The 19,787-nt window shown below is 41.8% G+C and overlaps 3 protein-coding genes across 4 annotated transcripts in view; 2 read left to right on the top strand and 1 right to left on the bottom strand.

Moving 5' to 3' along the window:
- Nucleotides 1–207: 207 nt before the first annotated feature.
- Nucleotides 208–1,005, bottom strand: tmem126a (transmembrane protein 126A). Its single transcript, XM_088382410.1, has one exon. The coding sequence runs from the start codon at nucleotides 861–863 to the stop codon at nucleotides 246–248; it is 618 nt and encodes a 205-aa protein (XP_088238536.1). The 5' UTR covers nucleotides 864–1,005; the 3' UTR covers nucleotides 208–245.
- LOC148404438 (dual specificity protein kinase CLK4-like) lies at nucleotides 641–6,181 on the top strand. Of its 2 annotated transcripts, none has more exons than XM_088382321.1 (13): nucleotides 641–910; nucleotides 1,820–1,980; nucleotides 2,506–2,749; nucleotides 3,305–3,407; nucleotides 3,689–3,755; nucleotides 3,836–3,952; nucleotides 4,024–4,190; nucleotides 4,266–4,360; nucleotides 4,455–4,584; nucleotides 4,664–4,746; nucleotides 4,822–4,901; nucleotides 4,980–5,070; nucleotides 5,542–6,181. In XM_088382321.1, the coding sequence occupies exons 2-13, from the start codon at nucleotides 1,820–1,822 to the stop codon at nucleotides 5,713–5,715; spliced, it is 1,512 nt and encodes a 503-aa protein (XP_088238447.1). In that variant the 5' UTR covers nucleotides 641–910; the 3' UTR covers nucleotides 5,716–6,181. The 2 variants fall into 2 exon arrangements, with proteins under 2 accessions (XP_088238447.1, XP_088238437.1); XM_088382311.1 differs by lacking the exon at nucleotides 641–910 and adding an exon at nucleotides 1,233–1,396.
- Nucleotides 6,182–6,639: 458 nt separating this feature from the next.
- The window catches only part of LOC148404437 (uncharacterized), a 99,463-nt gene continuing 86,315 nt past the window's right edge, over nucleotides 6,640–19,787 (top strand). The window contains exons 1-2 of the mRNA XM_088382424.1: nucleotides 6,640–7,301; nucleotides 7,782–7,851. Of these exons, the coding sequence (XP_088238550.1) occupies nucleotides 7,005–7,301; nucleotides 7,782–7,851 (367 nt within the window). The 5' untranslated portion in view covers nucleotides 6,640–7,004. The remainder of the gene's footprint in view (nucleotides 7,302–7,781; nucleotides 7,852–19,787) is intronic.

Genomic DNA, 19,787 nt, shown 5'->3' with positions numbered 1-19,787 from the left:
TGAAGTTGATTAATCAAATTTCATTGATGACTTTACAAATCAGTGATTCTATGAAACAAAATGATGCTGATCGAACAAATTAAATCCAAAAACGCATCCAAGTAATATCATTGTATCCATTTAGTAAGTAGGGCAGTGATCACATGAAATTAAATCATGCCTAATTTATGTACAGTAAAAACTAATCATACTCCACAAGACTTGATCTTAGGTCAATAGGCAGTTTAATTGTATTTTTGCACATTCTAGTTATTTAGTTCCTCTGCGTGCGGACCAAAAGTGATCTTGGCCAGTGTGTGGTAGCTTTCAAAGTGCCTGGAGCCAAGGAAAGTACCGAAAAAGGCCTGGAGGAGAATCACTGCCCTCATCTTCCTTAAAATCGGCCTGGAGAGGTCCATCCAGTACCGGAGGACGTTTCCCTTCTCCGGCAATGGCGCCGTGTTGTATCTGGACGCAAGGCCGATGTTGACAGGTAAAGCCAGGATGATGGGGTACACTGCGCCGCCGATCACACCCACCAGTGCGCCCCTCATGAGCGCGCAGGTGGGGCAATTGAGGTCACCAGACAAGAGAGGGCTTGACACCGTGGCGTTGTAAAGGAAGTACGTCGTCATAAAGGGAAGTGCGGCCATCGGAAGGCTGGAGCTGATGGGCGCCTGAGTGACGTTCAGGGCTCGGCGGTACAAGCTGTTGGCAATCAGGCCGGCAAGCCCCCCGTTTCCTCCCAGATACATGGGCCCGTATATGAAGAGCTTTTGGTCAATGTCGGGCAGCTTGTCGAAGTTCTTTGCCAGCAATTCGGCGATCGCCGCTTGTGAAAGTCTCTTACCAGCGACGCTGTCCTTTGCGACGTATTCTGACATGGTCCGAGTTATTTGAACACATTCAACTAAGATCAGGCCGCTAAAGGGTAAGATATGGGCATCTCAACGTGACACGGGGTAGTGTTTCCTTACTGTCAAACAGGGCGCTGACATTTTTTACCCACAAGGCAATGCGCAGATTCCAAAAATTTGCTCTAGAATTTGTCTTCCAATCCGCACATTTAGTTGCGCTAGTCCAAAAGAATGGTACTATAATCTGTTATAGTAGGAATAACAAACCAAAACATATTGACTGGTAGTAATTTAAATAACTTATTTTTAATTGAAATTGTGACAATATGGAATATTAAGTGCCTGTAAGTTTAGACCCGGAACATCAAAAACATAGTCCCGTGGGCGTATCTGTTGTGCATGACGGAAGGAGGGGGTGGTCTCATCGGCCATTCGGTGAGGATTCACAGCATTCGCCATCTTTGAGAGAGAAACGTCGAATATATTTTCCATTTTTTATTAAGTTTTGTTTCTAGTACGCTTAAAATAAAGCGCCGTGGTCTACTTGTATATCAAGTGAGGTAAGGTTAATTGTTGAATAGTTGAAAAAATGGCTGTTTGGAAGCATTAGAGTTCAGTCCAAATTGCGACGGCTAAATTTAGCCAGTTAGCTTTTATCTTCGACGCCTCGATGGCAGGGCCAACATGGCTGCTAGGAACTTTAGCTACGTTAATGTTAGCGCTCATGAATACTAACGCCTCTAGGAAATCGATTTTGCATGGATTTTTAAAAAATATTTCGAAACAATTGTCGTTTTATTAATAAATTTTAACTCCAGCTGCAAACTTGCATATATCTTTAGTAAGTGGTATTTCCTCACCCATCGGGCCTTATTAAAGCATCGCGGCGGGGTTAGCATTTACTGTTGTTTGAACGTGTACATTTAGTGCATTTGTTGCATTTTAGCAATTACCGTGCATTCCTTTTCTGCAATCTTATTTAGATGCGCTATTGCACACGTGTGTACTCGCCGGGTGTCTGGATTGACGAGTACAGCTGGGAAGAAAGAATGGAGTATCGCAAACGGAAGGCCCGGGATTCGCACAGCAGCGAACGAGAAAACAAGTACAGAAGAACTCATCGATACCACAAGACTAATGACGGGTAAAATAAATTTGTTGTTGGCAAATGTTCACTTAATTGTTGTTTTGCTAAAGCGTGCGGTGGGGGTGGGGCCTAAGTGCTGTTGTTCCTATGTCGTCCGGGGTGTGCGTGTGTACTGAAACAAACAGCGCAGACATTCAGGCGTGTCACTGCGCAGATGCTTACCAAGCATTTTCTTATCATTTTTTTTATGTGAGCACGAAATAAGCAGCACGCTCCTTTAAGAAACTCAAACACACATACATACACACATACATAGTATATATACACACACACACACATACACAAAAGCTCAGTATTGACTGCATCTGATGTATGAACAAAGATGTTATACAGAAAGATGGAAGGAGGGGTCCGCTATGCGTTATTCATGAAAAATGCTGAGAACAGCATTTAATTCTACCTACAATTATGTCTGTGGCATTCCCAGACGAACACATTAGATACATTAAGGAAAAAATGAAAATATAAGTGAAATTGATTGGGGGGTTTTCTGACACTGCTGAGATTTTGGCTATTTTGTAGGTTCTACCTAGAGAACCGAAGCTTGAACCACAGTGTGGACTCGCGGGACAGGGAGACTTGGGATCGCAATTTGGATGTGGCCTGCGTAGAGGACAGCCGTGACTACACCTTCAAGGACAGAGACCGTGATTGGCACCATTACAGCAAATCATCCGGGCGGAGCGGGCGCAGTCGAAGAAGCAGACGAAGCAGACACAGAGACAGAAGGCACAGGCGGAGCCACTCTCGCTACAGGTCGTCCTCGGTATGAGTAACCCCTTTTCCTTTCCTCTGCACTGTGTATCACAAACAATCAGAAGGGTCATTAGCACTTTTACTTAGCCAATCTGACATGCATACAATTTTTTAATCATAATTAAAAGTAGGAACATAACGGCTTAGAAAAATTATTGTTGAGAAAGAGGATATAACATGAGTGCTGTTATGAAATTTAATGAAATGACACAGTAATGCAAGAGTTGCAAAAAGATTCATGTAACAAAAGACTTGTCACTTCAGTTATTTTTCTGCACTACTCTGAGAACGTCTCATCTGAAAATCTTGTTGCCATGTTTTTCTTCTGTAACACACACTATGTGGTGGCTGGCGCCCAATTTCTCGATGGGGCTGAATTTGAATTTGCTGCTCCGTCCAATCGCCTGGCGGTGTTACTGAACGGGCCGAAACTATCCACCCCTACATCTCCCCCTTCGGCCTGCTTGAATGAATGACGATGTCGCGTTGTGGTGGCCTGGTGCCGGCTGGCTGGCTGACTGATGGGTTATTGATGTGATGGCGGATTGCGGCGGTTCCGATGCAGAGGAGGAGCCATCGGCGCAGGAGCAGGAAAAGATCCCGGAGTGTTGAGGATGATGACGAGGGTCACCTCATCTATCACAATGGAGACATGCTGAAAGCGAGATGTATAGAATATACACCTTTTTTTCCTACTGTTCAAATTTTTTTTCTTTCACACTCTTGTCTGGTCTTTATTTCTAAATATGATTTAGATAATACATGTTTGCGTTAGTGTAACTTTTTGGTTTGCTACTTCTCGTGTAACATTAAACATAATTTTTTTCATGACAACTACTGTCAAAGCCTCTTACACTAGTGTAGCTATTTAAGTTCAGTGAAGCTGCCAAACGGCAGCGCTTGACCTTCCACTGCTTTGTATCTAACATTCATTCTCTATTTTGTGTAGATGAGATAGTGTGTACTCTTGGAGAGGGTGCCTTTGGAAAGGTTGTCGAATGCCTTGATCACCTAAAGTAAGAATCAACAGGACTTGCTTGTCAGCCACTCTACTTTGCCAGCAGATTTTAATGCTCTCCTTCTTTCTGTCTTGCAGCAAAGGAGCTCGAGTGGCTCTGAAGATCATAAAAAACATTGATCGCTACCGCGACGCAGCAAAGTCTGAGGTCGCTGTGCTTGAACATCTCAAGTCCCTCGATTCTCAGAGCAAATAGTAAGCAGCTGCACGCCATACTAATTGTCGCTAACATTGACACACCCTGACATGACCACCTCTCCCAATAGCGCTTGCGTTCACATGCTGGACTGGTTTGACTACCACGGTCACATCTGCATCGCCTTTGAGTTGCTGGGCCTCAGTACCTACGATTTCCTCAAGGAGAACAACTTCGTACCTTTCCCCATTGAGCACATCCGGAAAATGGCCCATCAGGTTATTCATGGTGTTAGATGTGAGTTGATGATGACATGACGATCTATTTTGTCCGTATTTATTTGACAAATATCTTTTGTTTGCCTCTTTTCAGTTCTGCATAATAATAAGTTGACCCACACAGACCTGAAGCCTGAGAATATTCTTTTTATTGATTCAGAATATGATTTGGTTTACAATCCATCAAAGGTAGGTAAACTTACATGCAATTGTATTTAAGATTGATTGGGATTCACATTGAATGCGAGCAGTTTGATCAGTACATGTGTATTATCATTCCAAGAAACGAGATGAACGGACTTTGAAGAGACCTGATATAAAAATAGTAGATTTTGGAAACGCTACATATGAACATGAGCATCACACATCGGTTGTTTCCACACGTCATTACCGCGCTCCTGAAGTCATTTTAGGTAGGTGGTCTGTTTAAAAATGCTACAAGTTATTTAGTGGCTGCTTCTTGTTGAGTGGACTGTACATTTTGTTTTTCAGACCTTGGCTGGGACCATTCCTGTGACATCTGGAGCATTGGCTGCATCCTCATCGAATACTACCTTGGGTCAACCCTCTTCCAGGTGTGTGCGCCTGTGTAGGCCGCAAAAGTGGAGAGTTTCTGTCCAAAGCATTCATCACTTTGTTTTTACCTAAAGACGCATGACAGCAAGGAACACCTCGCTATGATGGAGAGGGTCCTGGGTCCGATTCCGACGCATTTCCTTCAGAAAACCAGGTTGGGGGCAGCTTTTGGAGCAAAGCATTCGAAACACTTGTGCTGCCATCCGTAACCATGGGGAATGTTATTGTACAGGAAACAGCGCTATCTCCACCACAACAAGCTGGACTGGGATGTTGACAGCTCCGGTGGCCGATACGTCAGGAAACACTGCAAGCCACTCAGGGTGAGAAAGAGAAGACAATGTATGCTGCCACAAGCAGTCAAGTTTTGTTTCATTCCAGGGACTAAAATGATGCTTTTGAACAGTCTGTAGAGTCAATGGCGAATGCTGTTGATGTTTAACAAAATGGCAGAATACAAGTACCTTATTTGAAAAAGTGATTCATTGGTGTAATATTGCAGTTTGTACCTGTTGATACAGACATATGTAACTGCATCACATATGTTTGTCTGTATCAACGAAACAGCTTGAATTTTAGTAGTATCGGAAAGGAAATTATTGGTATCAAACGTCATAAGTTTCCTTAAGCACAAGTTTTATCTTGACTATATGTTCTTGCACTTGGCAGCATCCAACATAAAAGAAACTATGGCCATTGTCATCTTTTCACATCTGCAGAGTTTACCGATATTTCACATTATGAAAGCAATATATGCTGATTATTCTGAAATCTTTGTCCTATCTTTCCTATAGCGTTACATGGTGTCTCAAAGCACAGACCACCAGCAGCTATTCGACCTCTTGGAGAAGTTAATGGAGTACGATCCATCTAAGCGCATCACGTTGGATAAGGCGCTCCAGCACCCCTTCTTCTCCTGCTACCACGAGAGCAGCAATGCAAGCAGTAGCTCCAACAAAAAGCTCTGAGCCTCGAAAGTGTGTCATAATGTGACCTCTTCAACAGGGTGCTCGCTCGGTTCCGGCCTCAATGTCCTCACTCTCCAAGAGAGGTGAACGCACATGACTGTATCAGTCCTCTGCCTTTCTTCTCTATGCCGGTCCTTGCCCAACATTTATTTACATCTCATGTGTACCAATCGCCAACTAATGTCTATTTATTTGCCATTCATAAATTACATGCTTTGAAAAGATGCTTTGAAAATTAGATTTGTTTTTCTCCATCATTGGTCCAAATTAGTCTGTTATTTTTGCATTGTACAGTTCCTAGTGGGTGGCGTTAATCATTGTCAATAATAAAAATTAATGTGTATCAGCAAAATTGTATTGTAAAAAGTTAGGGGGCAGACATTTTTTGTACTGTACATAGAAATAATTGTGGTATTTTGGTCTCTTGCAGTATCGTGTTTTCTCAATAAATATGAATAATGTCAAACACTTGGGTTGATTCCTGTTTTTTAGAACAATGCAATTGCCTCTTTGACACTTAAGGTGGCAGCAAAACGCTTTTGAAAATTCGGCCCGAAGAGGCCAGCGTTTACAGTATGTACTGAACCACGTGTGAAACTAAGACAAGACTGACCCCAGTGCACACCTGAAGGCCTCCACTTCACCTACTGGAACAACAACCGTAGATGTTTGATAGAAATACTTTTGTTAGTTATTAATCATACCTGGTACATGGGGATTCTGATCATCGCGTTCAGATTAAATGAGATAATTTTCAAATTTCAATGCACCTACTACTCTAGCAGTGAACGCTTGAGGTCATGTAAGTTTAATTTTGAGGGGCAAATTGTCATTTGTAAATGGCAGTCAGGCATTGTTGTGGGCCTGGCCAATCCGCTTCTGTCTACCTATCAGCTGTCAATCTGTGATGACCCACGTGCTCAGGGGCGGTCTTATCTTGACTTGACTTGCAACTTTTAATGAGGCAAACAATTGCATGTGCTCCAGTGCTAGTCGCACCTACGTTTGCACCGCACAGTCAACAGACACCCTTGCAACGCAGCAAGCTCCACCTTAAGAGGCACCTCTTCAACCCTTTTGGGATCCGCAAGCAAGCATCTATTGGCGGCGTGAACCCCTTGTGCACCTCCGGTTCCGATACCGGAGTTTGAAAAGCCCGTTGCCGAATGATGTGAAAGTGTCACGCGTCGATTATTGTCCACGGAGGCTTTTTGAGGAGTATCACCGCTTTGACGCATCTTTCCAACTCACTCAAACTTTTCCAAGTTCTAAAGTAGGAGGATTTCAGCATGGATTCTTTGCGCGACTCTGCCGGGGACAGCAAACCATCTGCGTGCCAGTGTGCGCCTAAATCCGACGTCCACCGGTGGTCTCCCGGGCTCCCTGTGGCCATGTGCATTCTCATGTCCCTATGCTCCATCAGCGTGTGTCTGCTGATGAGTTTCAAGACTCTCCAGTTGGAGCAGAGACTGAAGATGGAACTGGACAGAGTCCCCATCTTTCATGCAGGGCACGGAAGTTTCCTCAACGAGGATGGGAGTCTGGTTCCAGAGTTGAGCGCCTCCGTGGGGAAGCTCGTGGAAGAGGTACTTTAGAATGTTGCCGGACACTCTGACACTGATCACAAACGTGTGTAAAAACCTGTGATAAACGCAGCTCAATATTCCCTGTGCCTGTGGCTTCCAAAGTTCTTCCATCTGGCCAATACGTTTTTTTTTGTTTCCTTTTTTTGGTCAACTCAAAATATTAACTTGACGTATAATATTGGCCGTTTGCAAAATATGATATTTTGAATAAATAAATCGTCTAGGCCTAGTAAAACTAACAAAAAAACAAAGTGTAATTGTTTCATGTAGTTTATTATTTGTGGTTTAAAATAACTAACAGCAATAGAAAAAAATAATTTCTTGTTTACGGTGCAACAACAACAAAAAATCATATAAAATACAATAGAGGAGCTGTTTTTAAATAATATAGGTTATATTTTGCTGCTGTGCTATTTGAAGTGGTCGGTCAGTGTCACTCCACTTACAATAACTTCATCTTGCTTTTTGTGTATTTTGCAGAAAGTCACGGTACTGATGCCAAAAATCCGAACAACTCGAGATGTTGGGCAAGAATGCGCCTGTCCTGCAGGTAATGTGTCTCTCTCTCCTCACAAAAGTAACTGGATAACTGAAGGTTCTTACATCAGTGAGCGCGCCAAAGCCAATTGTGTATTTGCCAGTGATGCTTTTGGCACTGCTCTGTGTGTTTCTTTTTCTGTGTTGGAGCCTTCAAGTATGTTCCGTAAGCTTTTATTGTGACAGCCGTAATCGAACACTCTCGCTCCTGCCAGTGGGAGATGCTCGCCTTGATTCATTTGGCGTCTTACTGATGCAAAAAAGCAGTGTGTGATCCACACCATGTAACTGTCTCTTATTTCCTTCTGAACTGAATGTATAGCGCTTCATTCAAATTAGCTGTGGTTGCATGTCGAATACTGCACCTGACTCGATGTCTACAAACAATACACACCAGTGGACGCAATTGTTGGTTGGTTCCTCCTCACTTAATGAAAGAAAACCCCAACAAAAGTGTCTTGAGTCGGATAACAATAATAAGACACAATGAAAATCAACCAATGAAAATTGATAATGGGTGACAAGTAAAACCAGTGGAAGCAAAGACAATTTGCCTCATTAGATTAGAAAGAAAATTATAGGAAGAAATGTGAAAGGTAGAATGACTGTCACCAAACTTCTCTAGACATTGCATCAAGAAAAACATTTGTTTTGTGCAACTTGGTTTCTGGAAAGAAAAAAAAAAAGTTGGGTAATTCCAAATTGTATGACCTAAGAGACTTTAGATGTTCCACTGTATTTATTTTTGTCAGTTTGAGTCCTGGTGAGGCGGACCTATGTTCCTTTGAGCTAAAAAGATTTTGAGAAATGCTGACAGGACTGTTTAATACAAGTATTGTTTAACCTAAAGAGGCAGGATTAGTTTGTTGGCATATTTCTTCTTTCCTGTGAAAATAAGGACCGTGTGCGTGCTTATCAAAATAGTGCTGATTTATTTTTTTAAGATGCTTATCTGCAGATTTCGGGAATATTCTCTCCGGGCTCCCCTTTTTTCCCCGCTCTGCAACAGCTAGAGCAGGTGAAAGTGTTCACAAGTGGAATTTCTGGCCTGCTGTCAACACATTCTGTTTTTAAGTGTGAGGTTTTGTTTGCCAAGACGGAGCACTGCCTCTGACTAGCTGCACCATCCACAGCCAAAGCTACCGATGCTTTTAACTCAAATACAACTGTAGGCACGTCATAAAATCTTGATTAGGACAAACGTGTTCTTCCTTTTTGCATGTGTAATTTTTTTGCCACTGGCAGAGCAAGGATATTGCAGAAAAATCTGATTTTATTTAACACACACACATTTTTCAGACAATATCCAAGATTCAATTATCTGGCACCCTGTGCCCATGCCCCCCCCCCCCCCTTCTAGCTTGGCAGACCATTGTAGAAAGCAACACGCCAGGCCCATAAAACTACTGCATACGGGACGCATTATGACTTAATGTGACAAAACCGCTTCTATCCGAGCATACCGTTACAATGGTGACAAAATATGGCAAAACGCTGACCAAATGAGGCAATATATGGCAAAATTTGAAAGGACGGTGCGATATCAGTTTTATGTTTCCTTTGCCACTGTGGACTGACACCAAGTTTTGGTCTACACTGTTACATATTGTCTTCATGTTTCTCATCTGAACCATGACTAGCATTCCAAAATCTGTCTTGGCTCTCACGGCCTCACATTTAGCCATCCCATCCCATCCCAACCTCGTCTCACATCCATCCTTGTTTACTACACTTTGACCTCAATCTTGATTGCCATGGCTGCCGGCAACTTCATTTGAGTCTGCCATGGCCACAAACATGCTGCCTGGTGTTTGTTTCATCCATGGATAGCCTTGATGGAATTTGAAAACCAAGTTACACCTTAATCACAACATGAGGAGCCGAGACTGGCTACTAAGAGCATAGTGGAAACGTAGCATGACCTCATACAACCATCTAAATCAATCTTGGAGCATTGACACAATTCCCATCTTTTCAACACTGCCACAATGCACTTGAAGTGAACCAAACAAGATGTTCTGAAATTTGTAGGTATCAAATCAGGTGAACAATATAGAAATTGCAACAGTTTCTCCCACATTTGAAGGGACCAAAAGTAATGGGACAGTCATTAGTTAGTTTTTATTTTTTGATACTTGGCAGTAAATCATTGGCAGCTAATTACGTACATCCTGAAGGCTGGAACAGACAGCACCCGATATGGGATTTCATCCCTGGTGATGTGCTGCCAGGCCTCTACTGCAAGCGCCTTCACGTTCTTGCTTGTTCTTGGGGCGTTTTGTCTTCAGTAAATTAAATGCCTCCCCAGTTGGATTCAGTTCATGTGAATGACTCGGCCTTTGCAAAATATTCCTCACTTTTGCCTTAATCAAACAAAACTCCTCATCAGGTCATTGTCCATCTGCACTGTGAAGCACCGTCCAATGAGTTGTGAAGCATTTGGCTGAATATGAGCACTGAGCAGATAATATCGCCTGAAACACTTCAGAATTCATCCTGCTGTTTTGTCAGCGGTCCCACCGTGAATAAATACACAAGAGAGCGAGTTTCCTTGGTAGCCATGCATTCCTTAAGTGAGGAGGTGGTACTTATGCTGAAATGGAAGTCAAGGAACAATTGTTTCAAGTTCTCCCAGGGCACATATATCAAGGCCCAGATCTGGCCTGTGGGCCTCGGGTTTGACACCAGTGCCTTCGGAGGGATTCAAATGTTTGTTTCTGCTCAGCTGGTGTTGCTTAAATCAAGAATTCGGCATCTTGATTGTAATTTTCTTTATGCATTTTCTGCTTGTTAGCAGTGGTATTTTGTTTAGTTCAAACTCTAGCCGCGGTGTGCGCCAAAGTGCCTGTGGACTTGATATGTTTTCATGTCTCAACAATTAGATTGCTCAATGGAGGGTTGTTGGCGTTTCTCTGAAGATTGTGCTGGCTTGTTTGCTTGCATAGGGCAGGAACTATGTGCATGGGTATTGTTGTTTTTATTTATGAGGCTCACAAGTGGAAAATGTTTCAAGGGGCATTTGCTGGATTTTACATGCGTGCATCCCGTAAATTGAAACAAAGTCTTTGAGAGGCCGACCCAGGCTTCTCTCTCAACACCTCACTGTAAGAAGAGAACCTCCTCTCTCTCTTTAGCATCAGATCGTACCACTTGAAACCCGAGGCTCATCTCCAAGGCATGCATTTGTGCGAGAGATACAGCACCACATGCAGTATGAGTGGCATTTACTTCTGCCACGACGACTTTGCCCTCCAACATTACAGGGCTCACCTTTCAGCATGCGTCAGCCTGCGGCCAACAGGGGGCGGCATTTCAACTACATCACTTGCCTTTCAAAGATTCAAGACTTTGTGACAGCCAGCCACTCTGTCTTAAAAGATAGCATGACACTACTTTGATAAGAAAGCAGGGTACAACATTTATCTTGTGCCCTCTCAGGCCATTATGACACTTGCACAAACAAGCTGCCTGCACCCACCAAGGAAAACTCAGTGCAGCGCTGCTTGCAAACTTGTGTGTTTGCTATTAACACCCGCTTTGCGCACACACGTACGCACACATTCATTGCTTGCACATGGACACAACAGTGCCCTAGTCTGGGCTAATTACAACCATGTGAGTGTTGTATGCAGACTAGAGTGTATTGTCATTGCTGCCATTTGCTTTTAAAAGCTTTTTAACAGGTCTGATTTAGCTAGGGGGGCAGGGGGGGGCAGCATTAAGTCTGCCCCCTTTTGGGCACATATCCAAATTTTAAATGCCAGGCAGACGTGCCTATTAATACTTGCGTTTTGACTGCTCTTGGCGAAATTCAGTTGGAACTTTTCTTAAAAAATGTCCTGACACTCAGATGACTCCCCAATGCCCACCAGTCAGCCAGATTTAGTCGTGAAATTGTCTTGAAGCAATTTATTGACGTCAACGATGGAAAGTTGACCTCCATCCACACTATGGCATTATTCTGACCAATACAGGCTTGCATCAAGAAAGCAATTTCTGCTATCACATTAAAATTGATATTTGAAAAATACATCAAATAAATTGAGTAATTCGTCATTTTCATTCTTGTCAACGGAGGACATTCAAATAAGTGAAATGTCCATGTGAGGATAGGGCATCCAAGTGTTGGATGCAATTAAGTCTGCATGGAGGCATGAGGTCAGACCCCTGACTGTGTGGTCAGATCTATTTCCATCAGATAAGAGCTCATTAACACACTGAATGGTAACACAGACCTCCAGATAAGAATGTTTGTGTGTATTCATATAATGGAGAGGGCATGTTCATGGTGGGGTTCCTTGACACTCAACATAAGAAAATAAGATAAAGTTTCTTGTCATGTTTTCTGCATGCATGGCCTTTCCACCCTGATTGTGTGACGCTGAATTGGCCGCACACGAGCATACTGTGTCGGTCCGCCCTCACCTCGTAGACAGAGGGGAGCATGGGGCTCTTCCTGCTGCCCTTCCTGGAGTTGAGAGTGAAGCAAAGTCAGCTTTAGGGGGAGACTGAAACCCAGGATGGGGTGGACAAACCCCCCTGAGCTGCAATTGTTTTTAAAGCCATAATAAATCAAGCAGGAAGCTCGCCTCCAGCTAGCCAACGTTACGCCACAGGAAGAATACGTGGGCCATATTAAGGGTCATTAATGGACATTTGAAAAGTGTAAATGTAGGAAATGAGTTTTCATCAGGTGTTCTCACGTATTTGTTCTAGTTGGCTGCTTAAAGAATACATCTGGCTTGTACCGTGACTCATGCTGTATATATATATATATATATATATATATATATATATATATATATATATATATATATATATATATATATATATATATATATATATGTATGTGTGTGTGTGTGTGTAATATATATATGTGTATGTATATATATGTGTGTAGCTATATATTTTATTCATTCTCTCTGGCCACAACATTAGGTACACTGGCACAGTCTTATGTAATGCAGACCAAGGGCTGGTTGAGAAACAATCAGCTTTGATTCATGTTTCGCCAGACTTGGAGAAAATTCTTACCAATTTCCCTTCATAGCCTTCCACTTAGATGACCTGAATGAAATAAGAAATAAAGTGCAGTGGGAAAATCACAGATTTGGCACTATTAAGACAAAAAAAGAAAATGGTGTAAAAAATTGATTGTCACAGTAAAACCAAAATAGTACATTTGTTTTGAATTTGCATGCACAAAATATAATATCTGTGCATATTTTTAATTTGCGATTTTGATCACGCTACCAATTAGCATATGCTTCACGGCCTAGGTAGTAACAAATTGTACAATCATACACTATAGTCCTCATTTAATTAATATTGTGCGATTCAAAACCAAGAAATACTTGAGATAAGACTCTGAATTTTGATTGTCACTATCACCAATGCATTGATTCATCAATATTTCATATGGTTGTAGTTTGCAGTGATAATTCCATTGCGTTTAGTTCAGTATTATTAATAAACACTTACTGTTGTTAAAATCAAAGTTTGAGTGATTCAAACACATCTGAGCGATAACATTCACTGGCCACGCCCCTTTGCCTTGAAATTGTTTAGGCATATATGTATGTAAATATCTCATTGCGTAGAGCCGCAGTGGCTGTTCTGTAAATTCTGTATGGAAGAACGTGAATAAATCCAGTGCATAAAGTGGCTCCCACGAGGTCGCTTTACTGCTTCAGCTGCTGCGTCGGCAGTTTTCATGGCCATGAGAAGCATTTTCTTATCTTGATGTTTTTTTTTGCTCCATTTTGAATGATGATGTAGGAACACTTGCCAAAGTGTGTGTGCAGTTTATTTGCAGAATACGAAGGGGACCGCTTGAACATTTGAGGCTATTTAGCTTGGAGATGTTTCTCGTGGTATCTGTGTCTCTGGAAGTTTGCTAGGACACAGCGGGTGTGTTATTTTTTTTTTTAAGGGTCGATCAAATTCTAACTAACCTGCTAACTGGAAGTGAATAATAGGGTTACATACTTAAAACCCACGTTGTCGCCAGGAAACATCTGCAGCACATAACCGTAATTGTGAACATGAAGTTGCAGTTGCAGGTATGACCCTAATGTGTTCCTAAATTACAAAATGTATATGTTTCAGCAATAACAGTTTTCATATGGACACACATGCACACAAACCATATCCTGAACCCAAAGCCCCTCGGCCTCTCATCAGCCATCTTATTAAAGTTGGCTTTGTGCATTTAATAGTCGGCCCGACATTCTTTCTTTTTGAAAAATAAACAGTTGGACCCAAACCGGCCGCTTAGCAGCCTGTGCAGGGGCCTTGAGGGTGCACAAGGAACGCACAAAGGGCTAAGCACCCAGCAGCCCCCACCCTTCTGCACATGCACACTCACACACACTTGTAGTATTGTCATAGTATGCTTGCGACACATTCACATCTGCTGGATGCATCAATATGAAAAGAACATGTTTGCTCATGCATCCATCCATTTTCTAGATCGCTTGCCCTCTAAACTGAACAACTTATGCCCAAGTCCATCTCGGTGGGTGGGGGTGGGGGGGAGGGGGATTTTTCATTTTTTAGCTTATGACAGACAATATAGTAGTCTTGATTTTAGTAAAGTAAAAGATTTTAGGCAGGTAAAAGTAAATTTTCAGAGAGGTTTCCTGTTTCGGCCATCAAATTGCACGCAGTCCTACTGAGGAATGTTCAATTTTTCATTCATTCCATGAGACAAGAGAATAAGAAAAAACTTAGAATGACTCTCATTGTTACATTTTGAAGTTTGATACTTTTTTGCCCCCGCAATTGATAAATATTCTTTGAATAACTGGTGAACTTGTTGCCTAATTGAATTTCGTTTTACTTTAACTGGGATTATACAATTTCTTTTTGACTATTATGAAATCTAAATTCAATGCTTGGACTACGCGTGCCCTAGCAATGCAGCCGAGTGCTACACTCCACTTTGTTTTGCTTCAGTTGCTGTATTTAATCCACTTACACGTAATGCAAACATCAGTCTGTGCTCCGGATCTCCAAGACCTCAAAGGTGATGGATGATGACGGACAGGGACTCTTAAACGCTTCGAGAGGGGGGAGCAGGCCGATGCTGTCAAAATGCCTGTTGTAACTCTGAAGGGAAAAAAAACATGTGTACCTCAAAATGTTGCCCCTGAGAAGAAGTAAGAAGGACACACTCTCTCAAGCAGTGCTGAGCAGACAATTTGTAAATGTGGAAACGATTAGAAAGTTGTCTTTAATTATCACAAGAGGGAGGTGACAAGCTGGACAGACTTTTAATGCAGGAGCAAAATAAATGTGCAACACCGCCATTGCTTGATTCCATAGTAAGGTCACACAAGCCTCTTAACTTCAAATATACAGCCTATATAATCTTCCGGACAATCCTCCAACATACCTGCAAAGTACACCAAAAGGCTTTGATGTAAATTGTGTCATCTGTTAAAATGTCTAACTTGGAAATGCATTTGTATCGCTCTTTTGCGTATTATTTACAACCTAGTTAGTGCAACAAGAATGTAGTGCAGATGAGTTTGACTGCGCTATGGGCTTCAGACGGATGTACCAGACAGATAAGCAGTGCAGAGTTGGATAGTTGGAGCACAGGTCATCATTCATTCCTCTGTCCCTCCTCCATTCCTGGATATTTGTCTTTGGGAACTACCAGTGTGCTACAAGTGTGAAGGTCGGTGATCCAGATGTTCCTCCGTGGCCAACGTCGGTGCTCCACCGTTCGCCCCGCTCAGCCCAACAGGCTCGCCACTCTGCCGGCACCTCTTTAATGAAAGTAGCGCTCATAAAAATGATGCGGAGACCTTTGAACGAGCCCTCAGCGTCACCGTTCCATGTTGTTTTGCCATAAGGGGGAGTGGAGAACAGGATGGCTCTCAACAAGTTAACACCAGTGCGTGGGAAGGGCAGCTAGGGGGGTCCGTGTTTGTGTGGTGCGCCTGCTTTCCCTCTGACTTTGACCTCTCCACATCTCACCTCTTGTTACCACATTTTTTTTCTCCTTCGGATGCCTTAAATCCTGTGGTGACAGTTGTTACTCTCTTGCCTAACTATTTGCAGACTCCACACACACCAGCCACAACATTAAGCGCATATTCTCAGGAGATCCTATTCAAAAGCTGTATCAAAAATTCAGATTCCTACTCAGTGAAATGCAGGCTTCGCCAAATGATGGAGTTTGTTTTCTTTTGCTATTTTTACATCTTCAAAACAAAAGCAGGTGGTTAACTTGGTCATGTTTATTGTTCTGTTGTTAATAAAAATAAAAGGGACAAAACAAAACAGGCAGGCCTCGTAATACATCGTGGCCAAATGTTTTGGCTGTAACTATTGCGCAAGGCGATGTGGCCTCCAATTCATAATCATGGTATAAATTGAATCCCTTCATGCTATTGTGAGATAATAATGGACATATTTCTGAATGGGTAAATGGCTACATTAATAATTATTTAAAAAAAAAAACGTTTATGGTTCAAACAAATAAATAACATTGCTGAGCGGTATGAATATTGAATGCAGGCTGCTTGGATGACCTTAAAGGCACCTTCCTCTGGCTGATGTATGGAATAATGCACTGATCCAGTTTTGGGACGTTTCTGCTTGCTGTGTAGCAGTTGTATGTGTGATTCTAGTCAGACTTGTGTTGAAAGTGTATTGTAGCACCCAAGCATTTATTGTGATGTTTCTTACAGGAAAGGTCGCGTTGCGGTCAGCATCTCTGTCTTCTCCTGTTCGTGCTCGTGTGTGTATAGCTACTGTGGAGAAAGTTAGCTTCACCTAAATTCCTTTGACATTTGTCATACCGTAACAAAATGTAAAATGTTTCTTCCTTCATCTGTTGCTGCTTTCTTCAATGCCATTGGGAATTTGGTAAGACGCTTTTGTGTAATCCAGTTTACACAAATCAACGTACAGAAATGGGATCAAAACATTGCCAAATCTTTTGTGTTTAGGTACATATTTGTGGTTTTATTTTGCAGTGTTGTAACAAGAAACTTGCCATGAAAATTTTACTTGATACAACTCGCCTATTGGATGTCATTGTACAGGTGTGCCGAATATTTTGCCTGGGGAGTGTCTATTTCAGCCAAACTGGGATCTGGATGTCCCGAGCCTGCTGAATGCTTCCACATTGTGGCCGGTGTTCTTCCATTGTGTAAACATTCTCCAAGTTGAGCTTGCAGTTAGGGTGGGGATGAAGGATGAAGATGGCATATGTTGTAAACAGAAGTGAGTAGACACAGAGGGATACTCGCAGGATAAAGAGTCTGGCTGAATTGATCTCCTTGTTTTCTCAGATCACACAATTCCATGTTAAATTGTAGAAATCCGTCTACATTTGCTTGAGTGCTTAAGAAAATGGAGAAAGATTTGCTGAGGGCGAGTTGACTTCATGTATCACATTTTCATACGGGATATGAAAACTTAGAAATTGTGTTCTGTATGAACTGCAGGTGCTTGAGATGTGAGCATCTTTCCACACGCACACAAGATGTTATACTATCACACTATGCAGTCAGCTGTTCTTTAATTGTTCATCTTAAAAATGGACCCTTGAGTAAAACTTTCCATTGAGCAATGAGTACACACAACACTATGTTGCAACCTGGTTTATTTTTTTCTCCTCTTTTACCATCATAGATACCTTTCCGTGGTGGCATCACGAAAAAACTAAATGCACTTGTACAGTTAATCGAGAATATTTACCAAGAATCGTATGTTCTGTTTTGTTTTTTTGCAATTGAGAACTCAAGTGAAAAATGTTAGTAGCATGAAGTGGAAGCTTGCATCACACTGAGATGAGACAAGTTGAGAGGTTTTATCAGTACCGCGTAAGTTTTTTTTTTTTTTTTTTTAACCTTTTAAGTTGACTTGGTTGCACATGTGGGCCCGTATGTCAAATTGCTTCATGCATGTCCATTCTCATGTTTGAATGTCCCAGCGTTGCTCATTAAACAGCCCATCTGATCAGTTGCCTTCTATTCGGGGTCCTTATCTTTTTTTGTATCTGCATAGATAGATTTTCATGTTAAAAAAAAAAAAAAAAGATACCCGAGAGCGTTTTTGGATGCGGGAGAGTATTTCTGGCTGTGTCTTTTGAAGAAATATCATGAACATGTGGACAATCTATTTGGCAGAATCTTTTTTTGGCTGCCCTCAAATGTGTCCCCACAGATGTCCTTCCATTTCCTTGCACATCTGGATGTTTTGATGTTGGACATTTAGCCTTCACTACAGTGATCTAATGGTCATCCAGTTAAGCATTTCTGGCTAATTGTGTCTCATCTGCAAGTGAATTGAGAGTTCACAGCCCACATCAGAAGATGAAGAAGAGGGTTGCTGTGGTTGGAGCATAAACATGCACGCACATAATCATGCACACAAATACGGTGTGTATGTTAGTGGCAAGTGTCATGGTTTGACTTGTTTTTCTGCTGATTTGATCACCACATCAGTGATGCTCTTCGGGCTTGTTAATGTGTTGGAGTTTTTCGCTTCCATGTGGTTCTGATTTGGAGCGAGGACAGGAACGGACAAAGATGAGCCCTGGAAACTGATTGCGTACAATGTGGCTCTTGTAATACGAAATACAAGAAGTTTACCTTGCAATGAAATGTAATATTGCAATTTGTCCCTAAAGTATGTTTTATCACCGGGAATGAGCTGCAACACATTTTTGGCTATGGCTCCTCTACCCCCCACCACCAACTTTAAGATCACTTTGGGAACGATAGCATTGTTTGGCATTACAAAGCTCGGGTTTACAAAGTGACCTACTGTATGTATGCGAACCTGTAATGTGGATAATATTTTCAAGAAGGAACTCATCTATAACACATGCAACTGAGCAATAGGAATACATATTCGCGGAAACAAAAAAAGTTGCTACTCATGTAAAGAATTTATGAATACACTTTAAATCAAGACAATTTGGTCACGGAATGAGCTTGTCTTGAATCCAAGTTCCTATGGCTGCAGCATTTCATTTGTATCAATATGCTGTATGCAATATGTTTCTGTTTAAGACCAGTCGTACCATTCTTGCTCAAAAAGTCAAAAGTTTGAAGTCTGTTATTTGTAGAGCTCTCTGTGCTTTCTGTGGGAAAAACGTCTGGACTGCAGCATCCTTTATTCTTCAGGGCCATTTGTCAGTTTTTGACTTGAAGTAATTTGATGGATAATCAAGTGTCCCGGGTGTCCATTGTTTGTTTTTAGCCTTGTGCTATTTTCTCACTCTTATTTGGTGGATTCCTTTTAGAATCCATCTGCTTGCTGTCTCCACAAAACTAATAAATCTCATATTTTTCGGGGTCTATTATTGTGGTTGTAGTTTTCAGTGAATCATACTTTGAGCCACTCCCAGTATGAACGAGTGCAGTTCGTCACCCCTGCAAGCCACAACCACAATAATGAACAAACTGTCAAGTATATACCAATCTGACAGTGTCAATTGTGTGTCATTGTATCCCAGATGTGATGTATTGTCTGCAACAACCCTCCATCACTTTTTTTTTATGTGCGTGCGGAACATAGCAGTCGGTTGTCAAGACATGTTTTCCTTCACGATTTGGATCACATTCAAAGGCTGGTAACTGTTTTAATTGAGCGGCTTATTATTGGAATCTGATTGTGCAGTGTAGGCGGTACAGGTGTACCTAATTTTATGACCTGTGAGTGTACGTTCTCTTAGTTTTTCATTGTTATATGTATACTGAGGTTCTCCATTCCTGCTTGTGGAAATGAGCCGTGACATAGAAAAATGAAGGACAGCTACCACTGCTGTTAATTATTTAGCTAGTAAGTAAACAGTTGAGAGGCTCTAAAGTGATCAAATTTACATCATCTGTAGATTAACAACTGTTGTCTTCACACTGATCAAATATACACCACACATGCCACAGCTGGGTCACAAGTACCATGCAAACTAGGAAAACATAT

The sequence above is a fragment of the Syngnathus floridae genome, chromosome 1, assembly GCF_059516105.1.
Source record: "Syngnathus floridae isolate MCC-2025c chromosome 1, RoL_Sflo_1.0, whole genome shotgun sequence".
Lineage (NCBI taxonomy): Eukaryota > Metazoa > Chordata > Actinopteri > Syngnathiformes > Syngnathidae > Syngnathus > Syngnathus floridae.
Note: the sequence above shows the minus strand (reverse complement) of the source record. Positions and strands in the feature narration are given on the sequence as shown.